We start from the raw sequence: 20979 nt of genomic DNA on the forward strand, positions 1-20979 counted from the left end.
GCACTACCATCTTTTGTTCTTTCAAATATCTCTTTTTCATACAAGCTTCTTTACAGAAAGCAAGCAATACCTTGTTCAAAACATATTGTTTGAACATGCAAGAAAAATTAATCTAGTCTATACATGTAGTTTATTGATAAATTGACGTGTTACTGGAAAACTCAGCGAAAAAATTGATCAGGGCAAATAAAACCCTGTTGTTTAACTCTAAAAATGGAACTCGTAACAAATACACAGACAGACATGCAGACAGACACAATGAGATTATTGAATGCCTCCTATATATATAGCATAAATAATATAAAACATAGACTTGTCATTGAAAAATTTCTTGTTCTCTATTATTTTATATAGTAACACATGGACAATGGAAAATTAATATATTATAACTCTAATTAACCACAGCTTAATACAATTATTTGTGACACTATCTATATAACACATGCATATAAAAAGGGGACATAACCAGGTATGTCATCTAAATATATTACATTATTCTGCAATTATTGCACAATATACATTCATCACTGCACTGAAAATTTTCACAAAAATACTTCCATGTTTAACAAGTTTTAAATTATAAACAAACATGATATTATTTTAAACAATATTATATAAAATAAACATTATTTTATAATAATCATTATAAAATATAAAATGACATAACAATTTAAAATGTAACATTGCATAAACATTCATGTTCCCAATACCCTATGGTCCCCATATATATATATATATATACAAAGTAAAATTGATCCCTTTTCAATATTTACACCAGCACTATAAAAAACAACACTTTTTACACTTTTTAATGGGTTTCATTTATAAGTTTGCCTTGGAGCAATGTTAAAAAGATCTTTAAACGATATCAATTTAAATAAAAACATACACTGGTCCTTTTAAGTATATATATATACCAAATAAAGTATTGTTCATAAAAAACTATTTTAGCCAATCCTCATTTAAATGTCAGAATAAAATGTTTAATTGTATTTAAAAAAAAAAGACTTCAATTAAGAAAAATAAAATTGTACCCCCGCCGACCTCCCCTTCTCCTAACCTCCAAGCATTAAAAGACATCACACATTTAATGTCCTATGACAATGCTGTATAAGGAATCATACAGATATATCATTCAGTTACATTAACCTCTGATGGAATGTCATATAATTCTTTAACTAATTCATATTTATATTCAGAACGTCTACAAATACAGTTGCAAAGCTTTGAAATGTTCGACACTAGGTCACTTTCTGTATATCTTACACAACTAAATTCACATAACATTCTAAGAATGTTCACCTCTCCTTATTACTTAGGTAATACCATCACAAGATTCATTTTTCTTGTCCACATTATGACCAACATATTATACATGTCTGAAATCCTTTGGGCAGACCAACAATGAATTTACTGCATCAATGGAAGAACATCATCTTTTTTTAGATTGCACTTTTCCCTTCACTTCAGTCCTGCTGAAAAAGAAGGAACATAAAGGAATGTTAATATGTGTACATAATTAAAAGCAACAATACTTTCTTATCCAATACTGTATTTAACACTAATCTGATATTTTTATATAGTCATAAAACATATACCTACATGAAGATACCTATGTATTCTTAATGAGAGATTACAATATGACAGAAACAGGACAAAAAGGTGACAATTTGTCTGGTAAATGGCTCAAAAAGATTCAGTCTGAAGGACATTATTTATTCAAGGTCAATCATCACTTTCCAACTAGACTCTGGCACATATAAACATATAACATTTACAATACATATGTTGATAAATTTTTGTTATTTCTGTTGTTATAAATCCTATTTTTCTACAGATGAGTTATTTCCCTTTACAGGTACAAAGATCAGTATTTGCAAGTTGTTTTTGTTCTATATATAAAGCTGCTGTTGTTGTTTGCTTTTTGAATAAAACTCTTTGTTTTTGAAAGTAAATTATACACATTCATACTTACTAAAGCATTATTCCATTCAACTACTTCTACCAGGATTCTGAAACAAATAAAGTTTTCACATAATATTTTAACCAAATATATATTTCATTTACATGTACAACAAAAAAAACCTGAAATGGTATTTTAATTTACATAATGTATCTCAGGTAAACAAGTGTAGCAAAACCATGCTGTTTGATGTGACATAAAATGTCACAACCAGTAAATATTCACATACAAAATAAAAACAAGGAAATTACATCAAATGATCTGACTACTTATTCAATGATATTCTAAAATCCATTTACCCCAAAACACTCAGAATTATAATTCTCCTTTAAATTTGAAATATTTGTTGTTAAGTGAAGGCTGTCGTGTATATGCTATAAAGACAAAAAGTTCCCGGACTATGTCAATATCTCAAAAGGTTGATATTTTTTTACCATGATATTTCACGTGGCAACACACAGTTCTGAAAGTTACAGGTAAACCAAGGGTAAAGAAGTGTTTGTTGAAAATTACAGAACAGACAGACCTAAGAAGTTGAACAACTATTCAAGGGTAAACAACCATATATCAGAAGATGAACAACCCTCCCTGGTGAATATTGCTGACTTTCTTGACTGCTGACATGTAATGAAACTTTCATTGAAGTTTAATGTAATATATGTATATATACATGAAATAATAGCATAATCACTGAAATAAGTATTGCAAATTGTTTTATTGTTCTTGATGAAACAACAATTTCATGTATCAGCTGTGACCTTGACCAAATGACCACAAAATCAAACAGGGTCATCTACTAGTTATGACAAAACTCAACACCAAATTTTAAGGGCTGCGGGCCTAAATGTTCAATAGTTATTGGTCAGACAAGTTTTTAGTGGCCAAAGCTGCATGACCTTGACCTTTGACCTAAAAACCAATAGGGGTCATCAACTAATCAAATGTTATGCCCCTAGCAAGCTCTTATTCTTTCTAAAATAAAAGATCAAACAAGGAAAATGAGACATATGTACGAACAGACAAACACATTGGCACATCCCAGTATGGATAAAAAAAGTGTGGGCATAATTATCTTAATGAGTAAAAGTTTCAGTACCTGTGACATATGAAGTCCAGACAGCCATGACAATAATTCCTCTTCTGATTGACAACAAACAGCACGTCCAAAATATGGTAGATCACTCTCCCTGTAAACCAAACAAAATCTTAATTAACATATACTTGAATTCAATTTCAATAACCTAACACAGGTTCCACAAATATAACATAAGCAAAGAATTCGAAACAGAGTTATCAACTTCGCCCATCTAAGGACATGAGGCACAAAATTTCAATATTTCAAAAGTTTGTAATATGGATCTCAACTAAATGTGTAAAATCTTGATAATGCTAAACCTGCACATGCATCAATACATTCATTATGAAGACAAATTGAATAACTGTGACGAATTGTGTATGTGTCAACAGAAATATATTTTTACAGTTATTATCATTGAAAATGAGTACAGAAATGGATATTATTTGAAAAATATCTAAGCTGGAATTTTGGTTCTCTTGTAGTGCATTCCCCCTCACTGTTACCCATTTATACTTTCAGTTTCACTGAAATCTCTCCAATATTTGCAGGGTTATTCTCTGGACAAGAAAATAGACCTTGTTAACCTTTGACCTGTGTGACATTGACATTGATACAAGGGGTCTGGGTGTTGCCTGTGTCACCTTGTCTTAATGTGGTATATTTCATTTTTTTGCAAACTTATTTCAAAATCCTTTGAATAATGGAAAATTTGTGGACCAGAAATGAAACAGACACTATAACAGACCATGTTAGAATTTGACCTCTGTGACCTTGACCCTTTGTAGTAGGGGTCAGGTGTTGAGAAAAACATATCATCTTATTATAGTAAACTTTTGTGCTAAGCTTTTTCAAAATCCGATGAAGGATGGAAAAGTTATGAACCAGACAGGGAACATAATTATCTCCCAACAGACAATGTTGACATTTGATCTTCAAGTGTGACCTTGACTCTAAGTTTGGAATGACAAATCCTATTTTTATGGTGTACATTTGTGCCAAGTTATTTCAAATCCCTTGACAAATGACTGAGGTATGGACTGGACATATTTAAGCCATTTCTTTATCCTCTTCTCTTCTTCACAAAGGGGGTTGGGGGACAATAAGCTTCCGTTAATTTAGTTTCCTGCACTTAAACTTAACTGTATGAATAAAGTTCAACTTAAATCTATCTCTAGTATTATAGAATAATGAAACTAGAGAATATCAAACACTTACCCAACTTTATCTCCCTTTACAATAAATGTGAAAGAATGTCTGAAATGAATCGTAAAAGAAATTAGCATTTATTGTAGAAATACTTAAAAAATTATTACTCAATTTTGATTAGTGATTAATGGTAACATATGCATTTAATTACAAATTAAAAATCTTAGATATAGGCATTTAACCTCAACAAAAGCCAACATCAGGTGGGAACCAGACTCAACTTTTTCTTACTTCAAAGATCAAACACATTGAAGAAGGAATATTGCAGTAATGAATACTCCTAGAAAAGTAAAGGTCTTGAACAAAATATAATTCAAATTTCATACTTTTCAATTCATGTGTGAAGGTCAAGTTCAGTCCTGTTAACTTGAAGTTCTTGTGCAAAGGGTTGTTTATTGTGTTCAAGTATTAAGGCAATAAATTGAGAAGTAAAATTCGTATGACCAAAGTTATAATTTTCAGATGGCAACTGCATCAGCAATGTCAATGACAATACACTCAGAGGCACTTTTATCCTGACACTAACATTTTTTTGTATAAATAAATTATTTGTTCAAATTTGGACTTTACAAAATTCAACATATAATACTTTTTACTTGGAATTATTTTTACAATTCGTCAATAAGAAAATATAAAAAATAGCAAAACAAATTGGCTACTCTCAAATGAAAAAATCACAAAATGACTGTAAAAATCGTAACACAATGAACAGTCTCTGAATCCTATTAAACTGTATTTTTACCAGTTCTAACACTTTGTATGTCCTCCTAATTGGCTATAACAAAGAAAACACCCTGCCTCACAGTTCTCTATTCCTAAATAAGGGCTTGCTCGTGTTCCAGCAAATTGTTTGGAGCTTCTGGCCGGTTTCTCACTTTCAGCCGACAATTGTGATGTTTAGCTCTGGTAACTTGGAATGCAGGACTTGTTGGAACTCAAGGAAGCCCTTATTCCAGAATGGAGAAATATTCCCTAAGCCTTCACTACGTCATAATCATGAGACAATTGTTTACACTTTGTTATAGTCATGGGATGACACAGAAAGTATTAGAACGGGTTATTATACAGATTCAGTTCGATTTAGAGACTTTTCATTGTGTTCAAAAACTGAACAAATAACCAAGTTATACTGAAAAATGTAAGCGGGTTATAAGTGTCTCTGAGTGTATGACTGTAGCAATAGCTTTTTGAAAAAGTCGAGCTAACAAACAAAAACTATTTTCAAATACTGGTAGTTACTATACTTTCCGTTTCAAAATGAAAATACTAACTTTGTAGGAGAAGACCTTTTAGAATCACATCCCTTGTATATACTGAGATCTTCAATGTTCCATCTCCCTATTGGTTTACCCATTGCCTGAATAATACACGAAATAATGCATGTGCATTTAACACTTACTCCACCCACTGAACTGTTCTTTGACATAGAAATGTTTCATTTGAAGTGTTATAAGTTACTGGAATTAAGCAACAAGGTATTGTTATAATCCTCAGTTACACATGTTGACTTGGTTACACTTATGACACAGGTCTGTTGTTATTTCATAAATCAAGTAATTTATATCTCTGACTGACTATAGCTATTTCAATTATACAAGTTGTTCTTCATACTCAATTTGTTAATTAGATTAAAGTTTGATCACTTTATATTTATTTGGTAAAAAATTCTAACAAATATGTTAGGCCAAGCATTAGCAAATCTTTGTAAATGACACCTACTAAATCATATTCTGTAAAACTTTGAAATGACAATCATGGTATTACCAACCTTGGCGTCTTTATAACAGGACAATCTAAACTGTGTAAATTCAAATGCCACCTTTGAAAACTTCTTCTTATCACAATATTTCATCTCAGCAAATAATGGCTTGCTGGGGTTGTACTGTAAACAAAAAAGATTTAAGTATTATTAAATAATTGTATTTATAATTCCACTATTTTAGCGTTTCATAATGATGGTATAGGAAACCACACTAAAAGCAGACAAAACTACAGAACTTTCTCAATATGACAGCATTTTATATCTTGAGCAGCAATCAAAGTTTAAAATGACATCACTGAATATATAGTTCCTCAACATGCAGTTGATTGACTTCCACTGACACAACATGTCAAAACATTGCAACATGCAAAAAGAACAGTTTTTCTTTAAGCTTTAAGTACATTGTAATTGTATCATATGGTGAAATGACTTCACACTTGTCAAAAAATGGTATGAACAAGAGGGGGCCGAGTCACTGGATGTTTGTGTAAGAGCCCCCAAGCAATACAAACATATGCAAGCATCTGAATTGTTGCACTATTTCTTTTCTTGAAGGCCGAACTTGGGTTTCATTAGTATGACACACTGCAAAAGCTACAGACCAACAGCAACTGCATACTATCATGGCTCTCTTCTGAGAGTTCTGAAGGTGCATTCTGGAGGTCAGTTTTGACCCTGGTCAATGGTAACAACATGGTTTTATGTATAACATACTTTACAGATGACAAAACTATGGATCATATAACAATGTTTCACTACAGATTTGATATAAACTTACAGCATTTTCTAGCTTTACTCTGAGTTCACTGGTCTTCAAACAAAGTACAGCAGCAGCCCTGTAATCACTAGACCAATTTTGCCATTCATTCAATAATGGCCACAGCTTTGCATCTGGGTGTAGTGGACGTTCTGTAATACATATATCATAATGAATATGAATACTTTAAATTGATTTTAATAGAAAAACTGAAAATAATTTAATTATTTTTTTTGTTGTTGTTTTTTTTTAAGCTAACTAAAGTTTGTTTGTTTCAAAAGTAATTAAATCATATAATTAATTTTGTTATTGAACCTAGGGGTTATAATACTCAAAGTCTAGGTAAATACTTTAAACTAGAAACTTTAAGTACAATCAATCAATCATTAACAAACAAACACCTTTTTGACTATACACTATTATAAAACTGCATCTTTATAGCATTACAAATTTACAGTTTGGACATCAATGTGTACCCTCAAACTTTTCTGGTGAGAAGGACTACGTTCAAACTATAAATGCTTGGTTAGCACTAGCAAATTTTCCATTGAACCAATTAATTGTGTGCTGTATATTATTTTCAAATAAGGCTATGGTACTGCAAAATAACCTTGTGTGACCTTGACCTTGAAGGTAGGGACAAGGATCTTGATTTGACACATTATCATGATGTGGCAGACATTTGTGCCAAGTTATCTATAATCCTTCACTGCATGACTAAGTTACTGCCCAAACTATTTAAGTATCAACCAACCAAGTATGGAAGATATCATTAAATAAATAAAGTATAGTTGAGTAATATAAGATAAATACAACTTGCTGGAAAAAGGTTAAGCGTACAAGACCAGAATGAGACAAAGGGCCATTTCTATTGTTATTTTCCGTTGTTTAATTGGCCACTTCCTATATTCTTATAGATAGAAATCTGATTGTTCCTTTTAATTCTGTTTTCCAGTTAGATGGCCTCCTATCCATACTAGTTAGTTTGGAAAGGCGGTTAAATTTTCATATGCTCGGAGGCATAATAAAAATTAAAAGCTGTAATTGGACATCTGTGAAAATCTGGGATTATGTCCCCTGAAGGTAGATATGGATGTATGCTTCATATTAATTTAAATTCTTACCAAGTTCATTCTTTATTATTTCATGCAGTGTCCAAGAGCCAGTGGTCAGTTTAAGTTTACTGGTCAGTGTATGGACAACATCCGCAGCTGTGCTGTCCTTGTTAATCTATTAATAGAAAAACAATGCAAGTTTATAAATAAATAGCAACAAAGCTTTACTTCGCATCATCAGTCTATAAATAGATATATTAAATTCAATTGTCTGAAAAGTGTTTAGAATAGATTTTTGTCAAAGCATGGATATTAAACAAGTAATATATTTTGAGAAAAATTCTGAAAATCTCTAACACTAGTAATTTATTTTCATCATAATTAGATTTATACAATTATAATTAACAGATATAATCTAGTAACCCAAGTGTTCATCTTTTCCTAATTATTTTTTTTCAGCCCATATAGTAAACGCATTATAACTAGGCAACAAAACAAGAGGGCCATGATGTCCCTGAAATTGCTCACCTGTATAAAGGCCCTCAGGGCGCGACCAATTATAACCCAAGGGCTTTTATTTGAACAAACTTGGTAGACACCCATAAGTAGATGTTTCATGATAAATATCTCATCTCTAGATTTTTGTTATTTTTTCAAAGAAAATTTTTTAAGTTTTTACTATACACATATAGGGAAAAACAATGCCAATTTTGATCCCAGGCCTTTTATTTGAACAAACTTGGTAGACACTCACTACTTATTATCTAAACTCTAGCTCTTTGGGGTTTTTATAATGAAGATTTTTTAAGTTTTTTCTTTGGTTGCCATGGCAACTAGAGTTCTACATGGAATTAAATTCTTTGAACAATTTTTAAAGTAGACTGCCAAAGGAACATTCCTGTGAAGTTTGGATGAAATTGGCTTAGCGGTTTATGAGGAGATGTCGTTTGAAGTAAAAGTTTACTGACGGATGATGGAAGGATGACGGACAAAAAGCGATCACAAAAGCAGATAATGTCACTTTGTGACAGGTGAGCTAAAAAGGCAATGTACTAAAACTTGAGACACTATAAATAACAGTAAAGGCAATCCATTTAATATCTATCAACCACAATAAATGACTAGAAATCCATGGGACACATATAATCCAACTTCACATTTCTTGCATAGCAGACTGGTGTTTCTGTTAGTTTTACCCACGCCCGAAATTTCATCTGGCATCAATCTGGCATGGGGATGCCAGATGAGTTGCATGCAATACAATAGCATCATTTCAGTGCATTTTATGAATAAGTCACCTTAAAATGACATCATTTAGGGCATTTTAGTAGTTCATCGTTTTGGGGCATTTTTGAAGGTAACTATGTGTTTAGGATGGGTCGTTTTGCCGTTGTTAATAAAGTTGTAGATTCATCCGCTATTGAAAGAAAATAGTTATGGATGAAATGAAATTAATTTCCATGAACAATTATATTATTGAAGTAAACCATTTTGAATAGGAAAGAATATGGCAAAATAAGCAAGAAAAAATATCTTAAATGTTTGTGGTTCAGATCGAAATATTCGTCCCCGGGTACACGCCAAATGGGCGGGGTACCCTCGAGACTGATATTCCGATATGAACCGTAACAATGTCCCTACCATATTTCACAAACTTTCACTTTCAAAATCATTGACTGTTTTAAGATTTTATGCAGTGTCAGTGACCTTGATCTTTGACCTAATGACCTCAAAATCAACAATAATATTGATAAATAATTGCATAAAAAAATGTACAACCAAAATACAAACCAAACAATAAATAACCATGTATAATTAACAGAAGCAATGTATTATGAATAAGTGAACACTGACAATGTATTATAGTTAGGGGTAATGAAGGTACATTAATTACACTTTGACTTACCCAGACTGATTCTGCATTGCCTTTAGGATCCATATGATAAACAAATATCATCATATCATTGGTCTGTACAATTGTCTGTTCAAACAAACATAGTTATTATATTCACATTTATTTCCAGTAAAAACAGCAACACAAAAAGCAACATTCATAACAATATGTGTATACAATGAAACCTGACTAAAGTATAAGTAATTTTAATGACATAAATTTTGCAATCTTTATGCTGTCTAAATTCTATATCATACAGAAAGTTGACTGAACTGATACAATCCAAGTACATGTACTAATATTCATTATCTTGTTATTAGGGCTGGGAACGAATAAGGAATTTGATGTTCGAATATTCGTTTTCCATATTCGAATATATTCGAATATTGGTTTTTACAACGTTTGTTCCAATATTTCTCTTTGACGTATACGTATCCGAAATTGATTGCGTCGAATACTGTACAATTTTAATATGTTTGAAATAATCGACGATTAAAAATACCTATATAGCTACGAAAAAGTTTTTTATTTTATATATTGTAAATCGACATAAATGTTTACTTTTGAAATAAATTCATAATTTGATTGCCTTTTGTTCAGTTAATCTGACTGCTGATCATTTGTCTTCATGGTCTTATTAACGGTAGGTAACTCACGTGACTTGATTGACAGTAATATGAATCACCGTAGCTTCTTAGCCCCCAAAACACATAATTTACATTGAAACCTAACTTGAATTAAATATATTATTTATTTATAATTTCAGATAAGGTTTAAAATATTCTTCAGATACATTTAGCTATAACGCAGTAAATATCGCACTGAGTCTTAGTTTCTACGGAATAAATATATTTTGACGGAATATAGACACTGACCATGCTTACATAAAGCACCGATTAATACGTGTCCATTTTTTACTTTACTTGTTATGATTTAATATAACTATCACCAAAAGTGATTCATTACCCCACTTGCCACTTTAACTATTTGAAAAAGAAGTTGTCTAAAGCCAAATTTGAACTGGACCTATATTTTATGATGTTTCATTCTGTGCAACAACAAAAATTACAATTAATTACCTTGCTTAAAGAGTATAATTATCTGCTGCTTACCATTATTTTGATAAAAAAGAATAATATGAACATGTTTGGCAAGCTCAAATGTCCCAGACACAGATGATTCTTGTCAGTAACAAATTTCCAAAAAAGTTTTTTTTTTTTTTTTTTTTTTAAATGCGTTTATTTAAGGTCGCCGCCGGAAAGCCCATATTGGCGACCGTACACTCAAGTCAGGCCATCCTAAAGCGTCCCGCCGAGATTTTTCGTCGATTTTTTTTCCAGCTTTAATGGTGGAGGAAGACCCCAGGTGCCCCTCCGGGCATTATTTCAGGCACGAGCGGGCACCTGGGTAGAACCACCGACCTTCCGTAAGCCAGCTGGATGGCTTCCTCACATGAAAGATTTCCACCCCAGTGAGGATCGAACCTACAGCAGTGAGGGACCTGTGATCTCAAGTCAGCGACCTTAACCACTTGGCCACGGAGGCCCCTATTCCAAACAAGATTGCATTTGAGAAAAATGCTATGCCACCGCATTAATACAACACTAAATAGTAGTGTAGGAACAGATATTTTTTGTTTCTATACAATTGAAGATTGTCATAATGCATAGATCCCTGACCTATCTAATTCTTATCATCAGATTAGTGGTTGAATCTATTGTTAATCCAATAAAAGATCAGAGGAGGAATATATCAATGCACTTGAGTCTGGTGAATTTGGTGGTGAAGGTAATATTTTCACACAGCCTAAATTTCATGACTCTATCAATGGACAACACAGTAAGACACTTTGTTAAAATCTAAATCCAGCTGATATCAAAGTTCACTTTACATCTTAATCTGTGCACATGGTTCAAATTTCATAGCTGTACATCAAAGGACAAGAAAGTAGGTCACATCATCAAAATCTAGATCACCTGATATCAAAGTTCAATTTTACAACTTAAACTGTGCACATGGTCAAAATTTCATTGCTGTACATCAAAGGATAAGAAAGTAGGTCACTTTCCCCTTGGGCAAGGCAAAATTTTGACCCAAGGGTATAATTCAAAACAATCTTGATACAGGTCCACCAAACAACATTTCAAGTCAAATATCTAAGCTGTAGCTTTCTCCCATTCAGAAAACATTTGTCTTATTTTCTGTTTTTACTATGTGTACATAATGAGAATCACTGCCCCCGGGCAGGGCCAATTTTGACACCAAGGGAAAACTTTTAACAACTTTGGTAGAGGACCTATAGATGATATTATATAGCAAAGATCAAAGCTCTATGCCTTGTTCCTTCAGACAAAAATATTTTTTATTTTTTTTTTACTATATGTACATAATGAAAATCAATGACCCCCGGGGTGGAACACATTTTGACCCAAGGGCTATAATTTGAACAATCTTGGTAGAGGTTCACTTCGCAAAGTCTAATGCCATATATTTAACCTCTAGCCTTTGTCAATTCAGAGAAGAAGTTTTTCAAGTTTTTACTTTATACATATAAGGAAAACTATCGCCTCTGGGGCAGGGCAATTTTAACACTAGGGGCATAATTAAAACAACTTTAGTAGAGGACCCATGATATTACATACCAAATATAAAATCTCTAAGCCTTGTACCTTCAGACAAGAAGTTTTTTTTTTACTATATGTACATAGTGAAAATCAATGACCCCTGGGGGTGGGGCCAATTTTGACCCCAGGGCTATAATTTGTACAATCTTGCTAGAGGTTTACTACACAATGTTTCATGCAAAATATCTAACCTCTAGTATTTGCTAGAATTTTTTTTAAAGTTTTAACTATAAGTTTTTACTATATATATATATATAAGGAAAACCAATGACCCCCGGGGCGGGGCCGATTTTGACCCCAGGGCTATCATTTAAACAATCTGGGTAGAAGTCTACCAGACAATGCCTTATGCAAAATATCTAGGCTCTAGGCCTTTTGGGTCTTTACAAGAAGGTATTTTAAGTTTTTACTATATGTACATATAGTGAAAATCAATGACCCCCGGGGCGGGGCCGATTTTGACCCCAGGGCTATCATTTGAACAATCTTGGTAAGGGTCTACCAGACAATGCCTTATGCAAAATATCAAAGCTCTAGGCCTTTTGGGTCTTTACAAGAAGGTATTTTAAGTTTTTTACTATATGTACATATAGTGAAAATCAATGACCCCCGGGGCGGGGCCGATTTTGACCCCAGGGCTATAATTTGAACAATCTTGGTAGAGGTCTACCAGACAATGCTTTATGCAAAGTATCTAAGCTCTAGGCCTTTTGGGTCTTTACAAGAAGATTTTTTAAATTTATTCTTATAATTCCTTTTGGTTGCCATGGCAACCAGATTTCTGCATGGAATGAAATTCTTTGAACAACTTTGGAAGCCCTTCACCCAAGGATCAATCCTGCCAAGTTTGGTTGAAATTGGACCAGTGGTTTTTCACAAGAAGATTTTTGAAGTTCACTATATAATCTATTTAACACACACACACACACACACACACAAACAAACAAACAAACAAGAAACATGGCAATGCCATGAAACCAGGTTTTCAATTATCACCATTGTAGATAAATATGTTGTATTTGAAATACAAATACAAGCAACAAACAATGTAACTATGTGCAATGTAAAACATGAATAATGTAGGAGGAATTGCCACTGAAGAAGTGTTCACTATAATATTATGTATAAGGAAAAAAACAAAGGGCCATAATTAGGTCAAACACTATCCAATCACAAAACCCCGACAATATGTGCCAGGGTGCTTGATGACAAAGCTTCTGTAAAAGTTTGAACAAAATCCGTTGAGAAATGTAGGATGAGTTCAGCACAGAAGAATTTGTTCACTATAATTATATTGATAATTCTGTATAATGAAAAACAAGTTACAAAGTAGACATGAAATAATATATCATATCTTTTTTAAATTACCTCCAAAGATGATATGACCTTTGACTGCCAAATCAAGTTAAAATCATGTAAACAGGATTTTCAATGTTAATGTCACTGTGACCTTGACCTTGGAGCCAGCCATGCGGAACATGCGTTCTGCACGTCATCTTGATGTGGTAAACATTTGTCTGAAGTTTCATCAAAATTCTTCAAAGGGTTGAAGAGTTACAGAGCGGACAGGATTTTCAATGTTAATGTCACTGTGACCTTGACCTTGGAGCCAGCCATGCGGAACATGCGTTCTGCATGTCATCTTGATGTGGTAAACATTTGTCTGAAGTTTCATCAAAATTCTTCAAAGGGTTGAAGAGTTACAGAGCGGACACAATTTCAAGTTAAAATCATGTAAACAGGATTTTCAATGTTAATGTCACTGTGACCTTGACCTTGGAGCCAGCCATGCGGAACATGCGTTCTGCACGTCATCTTGATGTGGTAAACATTTGTCTGAAGTTTCATCAAAATTCTTCAAAGGGTTGAAGAGTTACAGAGCGGACAGGATTTTCAATGTTAATGTCACTGTGACCTTGACCTTGGAGCCAGCCATGCGGAACATGCGTTCTGCACGTCATCTTGATGTGGTAAACATTTGTCTGAAGTTTCATCAAAATTCTTCAAAGGGTTGAAGAGTTACAGAGCGGACACAATTTCAAGTTAAAATCATGTAAACAGGATTTTCAATGTTAATGTCACTGTGACCTTGACCTTGGAGCCAGCCATATGGAACATGCGTTCTGCACGTCATCTTGATGTGGCAAACATTTGTCTGAAGTTTCATCAAAATTCTTCAAAGGGTTGAAGAGTTACAGAGCGGACAGGATTTTCAATGTTAATGTCACTGTGACCTTGACCTTGGAGCCAGCCATGCGGAACATGCGTTCTGCACGTCATCTTGATGTGGTAAACATTTGTCTGAAGTTTCATCAAAATTCTTCAAAGGGTTGAAGAGTTACAGAGCGGACACAATTTCAAGTTAAAATCATGTAAACAGGATTTTCAATGTTAATGTCACTGTGACCTTGACCTTGGAGCCAGCCATGCGGAACATGCGTTCTGCACGTCATCTTGATGTGGTAAACATTTGTCTGAAGTTTCATCAAAATTCTTCAAAGGGTTGAAGAGTTACAGAGCGGACAGGATTTTCAATGTTAATGTCACTGTGACCTTGACCTTGGAGCCAGCCATGCGGAACATGCGTTCTGCACGTCATCTTGATGTGGTAAACATTTGTCTGAAGTTTCATCAAAATTCTTCAAAGGGTTGAAGAGTTACAGAGCGGACACAATTTCGTTTGACGCCCGCCCGCCCATCCGCCCATCCGCCCAGCCGCCCATCCGCCCATCCGCCCGCCATACCCCAATCTAATAACCAGGATTTTCAAAATTGAAAACCTGGTTAACAAACACACACACACACACACACACACACAGGTGAATCGCTATATGCCACCGCATCGCAGATGCTGCGGTGGCATAAAAAGGTTTACCCATTCACTCAGTTATATACAGAAAAAATGCTAAAAGATTTTTAATTGTGCATTGATATGTTATGTTTGTCCAAGTATTAATAATGTCCATATACTAATATCTGGCTTTTACCACCAATCATAGCAAAAAACTGTGAAAATTCAATAATTACACCTTCAAGGTAAAAGTCATTTAAAAGTCTAGGTCAAAGTTATGGAAATCTTTATAAAGGTTATATATTGTGTCTAAATATGACACAATCCAATTCATAAATATTCATATATAACAAATATCAAGCCAGTTACAGCAAATAATTTGTAAATTCAATAATTTTATGACTCAAGGTCAAGGTCATTCTGGTCAACCCTTATTTTCATGTATTGAAAAAATATTGGAGTATTAATACCTTTCTATTTTTGTTACATTCCTCCATTTTCATCTGTGCTTCTTTAATCCTGTCTTCTATACTATTGGACTTTTTCTCATCCTTTTATATGATATAAACATAATATAGAAGGCAATATCAAGTAGAATAGTTCTTTAAGAGAAATAGAATTTCCATTTTGATCAATAAAATTTAAATGAACACACATGTCAAAATTTATTTCATTGAAGTATCCCTGAATAAAATGTGTAAATATTAATTGATTTTCTATAAGAGTTTTATATTCATTAAAATTTGTAGATTCACTGAAATACTATGTAAGCAAATTCTTCAACCCTTAACTTGAAGAAACTGTCCAGCTTCCATTTTTGGAACTGTCCATTATCAATTTTGGGGATGTCAAGATGAAAATATGAAATTGGTCAGCCAACTGATCACCTGGTTAGATTGCACGTACAGTAAACCTCGTTCCCTCTAACTTGGATCACTTGAATACCCAACCCCCACCCCTTCCTATAATATTGCCATAGGGTCGCAGCAAAATTCCTATGTAATATATATTGTTCTACCAAACAAAGCTCAAACACCCATCACTCCAACACTTGGGACTTTATCTCTGGTCCCATTAGCAGAAATATATTAAAAACACACTTTTTCAGTTGAACACAATAAGACAACAAAATTTGCGGATCGACACTTTCTGAATAAGTGACAGTTGGCATCACATGCTTTTAACACCTTGTAATCATTATACGGTCAATTGATAAAAAATTAGAGGTGTCATTCACATACCAAGTTGTTTGTTAAGATAAAGTATGAGTGGGCAATCTGAATCTAAGGCAATCAGAATCAAACCATTTAATTTCTTTGTAATTCAAAAATAAAAAGATGCACTCACAATTTATTTTGTACATGATGTATTTTACATTAAAAACGACTTAAATGGATAACCTTCAGGCCAAAGTCCTCCGTAAAATACTATCTCATTATGCATGATAATACTTCAACCTCGATTGACTTGAACTACCGATCTCTCAAACAAATTTGTGCAGGCCCTTCAAGTTCAAGCAAATCTTAAAGTTTCAACTGAGTTCAAGAGAACAAACTTTGTGCAGGCTGGCCAGGCTATATACTTTTGGTTTCAGCAGAATAACAGTTAAACTCTTATCAATGTTAGCAGCAAGAAAGGTGTGTTTATGCCATCAATGTAACGTCAGGCTAAGTCTCCATGATCATGCACTTAGACTAGCGTCTATACACTTGACCACTTCACCTTTTGTATTTTATTGCTGAAATCCCTTTAAATGACATAACATGAATATTATTTGTCTTACCTATCACAAACTCATGAACATAACTATGTATAGTTCCTAAATGTAAGGTAAAACAATACTTACAGCTTTGATATCAAACAACCACTCGTGATAATCTACGATATCTGATATCACCTTCATCTCTAACTGCATAGAACTGCCTACAGCACTCACATTTATTGTCTGCTGAAACAAAGTGACGATATTACATCTATATCAATGTATATATGACTTCTTATATGATTTATGATTTTTATAATGTTTTTTTTTTCCTTTCTATTTGATATACTAATTAATAGCAAAACCCTCAACATTAAGTAGATTCTAAGATAAAATATCTGTTGACTATAAAGTATATCACTCATAGATTTATGTAAGAATCACTAACCATAAGTTAACTATGAAATTAACTTAAAAGAACACGTTAGAGATACTGCCTAATTTTTAGCTGTTTGAGCACTATTTCTTTGATGTAAGATTAAACCAAGACAAAATAAACAAAAAAACAAAAGATACTGAAATATACCTACTTCATACACATGAAAAGGGAAGAAAATAGTTTAGATGTTCAGGTTAGTCTATGTAGCAGATTTGAGACAGGTTTAAATATGTTTACAGCTTTCTTCAGTAAAGTGCTAAATATGTTCATTTAAACTGATCATGTTCTAGATGTTTTATATGAGAAATAAATAAAATCTAATCATTTTGTTAAGTTTTCACAGCGGTACTGTCTTTTCTTACATCTAATAAGTGTAAGACATACATGGAAATCATAAAATATAAAGTAGTCAAAGTCTAAACGTCAACTTGATGTTGTTACTGTATGCTGGTACCATTGCACTAACCAATTAAAGATAGTTGCTATGGGAGACACAATGGACCTGTCATATCCAAATTTAACAGATATATAGAAAAATGTTGGTATATAACTACACATTTACTATGCATATTTGATCTTATTATCAGTACAAACAAAAAAAATGTAACAAACGTCCATGTTTTTCTTATCCACCCTCACATAACTATACATGAAGAACACTTACATCTTCTGCTTTGTCCGATTTCATAAGGGTTGATCCAAAAGCTATTGATATGTTGTGTAGATTCATCAGGTTCTCATCAGAATGTTTGGACAATCTGAAAAATAACAATTGATGAAAACTAACAATGGAAATACCAGTCCTATTTCATTTACCTCATAATTTAATGATAAATCAGTAGGATAAAATCAATTACACAGATATTAAGAAATCAAATGGGTATTTATGACGAGTGTGTTCATTGCTAATGACTCTATGCCTGTCTATTATTTGACTACCCTTCTATTAATCAACTATTCTAAAGATCAATATGTGTTATACCATGAAACGACATAATCCTATATACGGTAAAAGTGGTAGTTCTGTAACATTTCAGAATGATTTCTTTTACATGAGCCCATATAAATCTATAATACATCAAAATTTCTGTTTTCCCTGAAATGCTCTTAAAAGTGTCATGACAGTAAGAAGAAGTAGATACAAGTAAAAAATTGCTGGGAAATGCAGCAATATGATTGTCACGGCGAAAAACAAAAAAAAAAATAAAAATAACCCCCACACACAAAAAAAAAACAACAAAAAAACCAACTAAATATATTGATAAGGTATCTCCAAATAGCATTGTTTTGAATTGACATGTTAACTTGTTCAGAAGGTTTTAAAATATCATAATCATGTAACTTGTTACAAGAGCCATGTTTATATGTAGTAGAGCAGAATAATTATCATTCTTGTGTACTGCATACCTCTCGAGTGAGATTTATCCACCTATGAAGGTTCATGTTGATATCTCAAAGGCCTTTGTAGTTATGCTCTGGACAAAATTAGTATGAAAAATAACAAAGGGAAATAACTGAAAAATAATGCACGGTAGGTTAAATGTCTTGTGTGCTGCACTCCTCCTCAATGAGATCTACCCACCTAATAAGTTTCAAGTTGATACCTCTAACACCTTTTTGAGATTATTATTATTATTATTATTATTATTATTATTATTATTATTATTATATACCACATTTCTATAGCACTCTTTTCATAAATAATAAATGTTCAAGAGTGCTTTACATAAATCCGATAAAACATAATCATATATATATAAGACATAATGAACAACATTAATTAAGTAAACCTATTAAACAATAATGATAATCTAAAACCAGTAAAGGATGGTTAGAAATACAGACACATTTAGTTTAAAATCAAGGCTCAATTAATAATAATTGAGATAAGCTCCGGACAAAAGTATGAAAAATAACAAATGGCAATAACTAACAAAATATAAAGGGTATTATTCTTGCGCACAACATTCCTCCCCAATAAGATCTATCCACCTATAAAGTTTCATGTTGACATTTCAAAGACTTTTTCAGAGATATACTCCACTCAGGTGAAAAATTTAGTATGGAAAATAACAAAGGGCAATAACTCAAAAATTATGAAGGGTAGAGTTATCACTCTTTTGTACTGCATACCTCCTGAGTAAGATCTATCCACCTATGAAGTTTCATGTTGAAATCTCAAATGCTTTTGTAGTTATACCCTGGACAAAAATAAAGTATGAAAAATAACAAAGTGCAATAACTGAAAAAACAATGCACGGTATGTTATCATTCTAGTGTGCTGCAATGCTCCCCAATAAGATCTATCCACCTATGAAGTTTCAAGTTGTTACCTCTAACTTTTTTTTTAGATAAGCTCCGGACAAAAAGTTTGAAAAATAACAAATGGCAATAACTCAAACATTATAAAGGATAGAGTTATCATTCTTGCGCACAACATTCCTCCTCAAAAAGATCTATCCACCTATGAAGTTTCATGTTGACATTTCAAAGACCTTTTCAGAGATATGCTCCACTGAGGTGAAAAAATTAGTATGAAAAATAACAAAGGGCAATAACTAAAAATTATGAAGGGTAGAGTTATCACTCTTTTGCACTGCATATCTCCTGAGTGAGATCTGTCCACCTTTGAAGGTTCATGTAGATATCTCAAAGGCTTTTGTAGTTATACCCTGGACAAAATTAAGTATGAACAAGCAATTATCATAGTATTGCAAGCAATCCATAAGTCCCCTACCGGTTAGAACCCCATCAACATTCTGATGGCCATTCACTAGTGTTTCAATTTTTCTCTATTTTAAGTAAATTTGTTGGAAAAGTTCTTTAAAAGTGATCACAGGAAACAGTTTTTATGAACAGAAAGACAGACGGACTGAACGACACTCTAAAGTTAATATTTGAAACATCCCTGTTACCAAAATATAACATTTTAAAAGCAAAATTCATAAAGAGGAGATAACTCTTGAATTAAAGATGCAATTTCATAAAAATTTTCAGCTCTTTTTGACTAATCACAAATATTGTTATATTTGCCATGTTTTAAGTCTATTTGTTGCCAAGGCAACTGATATTTTTTCAAAATAGGAAGAACAGATAAGACATGCATAATATCAAGACTGCTATCTACCCATATGTCAAGTTTCATAAAAATATTTCCAGTACTTTTTGAGTTTTCACTGGATTCAGTTTATGTGTAAAATTTGCCATATTTTCAGTCTATGTGTTGCCATAGCAACCAGAATTTTCAACATAGGAAGAAAAGAAAAAGACGTGCATAATCTCAAGACTGCCATCTACCCATATGTCATGTTTCATAAAAATATTTCCAGTTCTTTTTGCGTTATCACTGGATCCAGTTTATGTGTAAAATTTGCCACATTTTCAGCCTATTTGTTGCCATAGCAACCAGAATTTTCATCATAGGAAGAAAAGAAAAAGACGTGCATAATCTCATTACTGCCATCTACCCATATGTCAAGTTTCATAAAAATATTTCCAGTACTTTTTGCGTTATCGCGGGATCCAGTTTATGTGTAAAATTTGACATATTTTCAGCCTATTTGTTGCCATAGCAACCAGAATTTTCAACATAGGAAGTAAAGAAAAAGACGTGCATAATCTCCATACTGCCATCTATCCATATACCAAGTTTCATAAAAATATTTTCAGTACTTTTCAAGTTATCGCGGGATCCAGTTTTGTGGACGG

The 20979-nt window shown here is 32.9% G+C and overlaps 1 protein-coding gene across 1 annotated transcript in view; it reads right to left on the bottom strand.

The window, feature by feature from the left end:
* Window positions 1-413: 413 nt before the first annotated feature.
* The window catches only part of LOC132739168 (arf-GAP with Rho-GAP domain, ANK repeat and PH domain-containing protein 3-like), a 36717-nt gene continuing 16151 nt past the window's right edge, over window positions 414-20979 (bottom strand). Inside the window, exons 10-21 of the mRNA XM_060726819.1 lie at window positions 17936-18029; window positions 16977-17078; window positions 15601-15681; window positions 9728-9802; window positions 7891-7996; window positions 6788-6918; window positions 6016-6129; window positions 5519-5604; window positions 4257-4295; window positions 3060-3150; window positions 1976-2012; window positions 414-1475 (exon numbers count right to left, since the gene is read on the bottom strand). Coding sequence (XP_060582802.1) covers window positions 1992-2012; window positions 3060-3150; window positions 4257-4295; window positions 5519-5604; window positions 6016-6129; window positions 6788-6918; window positions 7891-7996; window positions 9728-9802; window positions 15601-15681; window positions 16977-17078; window positions 17936-18029 — 940 coding nt within the window. The 3' untranslated portion in view covers window positions 414-1475; window positions 1976-1991. The remainder of the gene's footprint in view (window positions 1476-1975; window positions 2013-3059; window positions 3151-4256; window positions 4296-5518; window positions 5605-6015; window positions 6130-6787; window positions 6919-7890; window positions 7997-9727; window positions 9803-15600; window positions 15682-16976; window positions 17079-17935; window positions 18030-20979) is intronic.

Source organism: Ruditapes philippinarum, unplaced genomic scaffold (genome assembly GCF_026571515.1).
Source record: "Ruditapes philippinarum isolate M1 unplaced genomic scaffold, ASM2657151v2 ctg3636_1_1_1_1, whole genome shotgun sequence".
Lineage (NCBI taxonomy): Eukaryota > Metazoa > Mollusca > Bivalvia > Venerida > Veneridae > Ruditapes > Ruditapes philippinarum.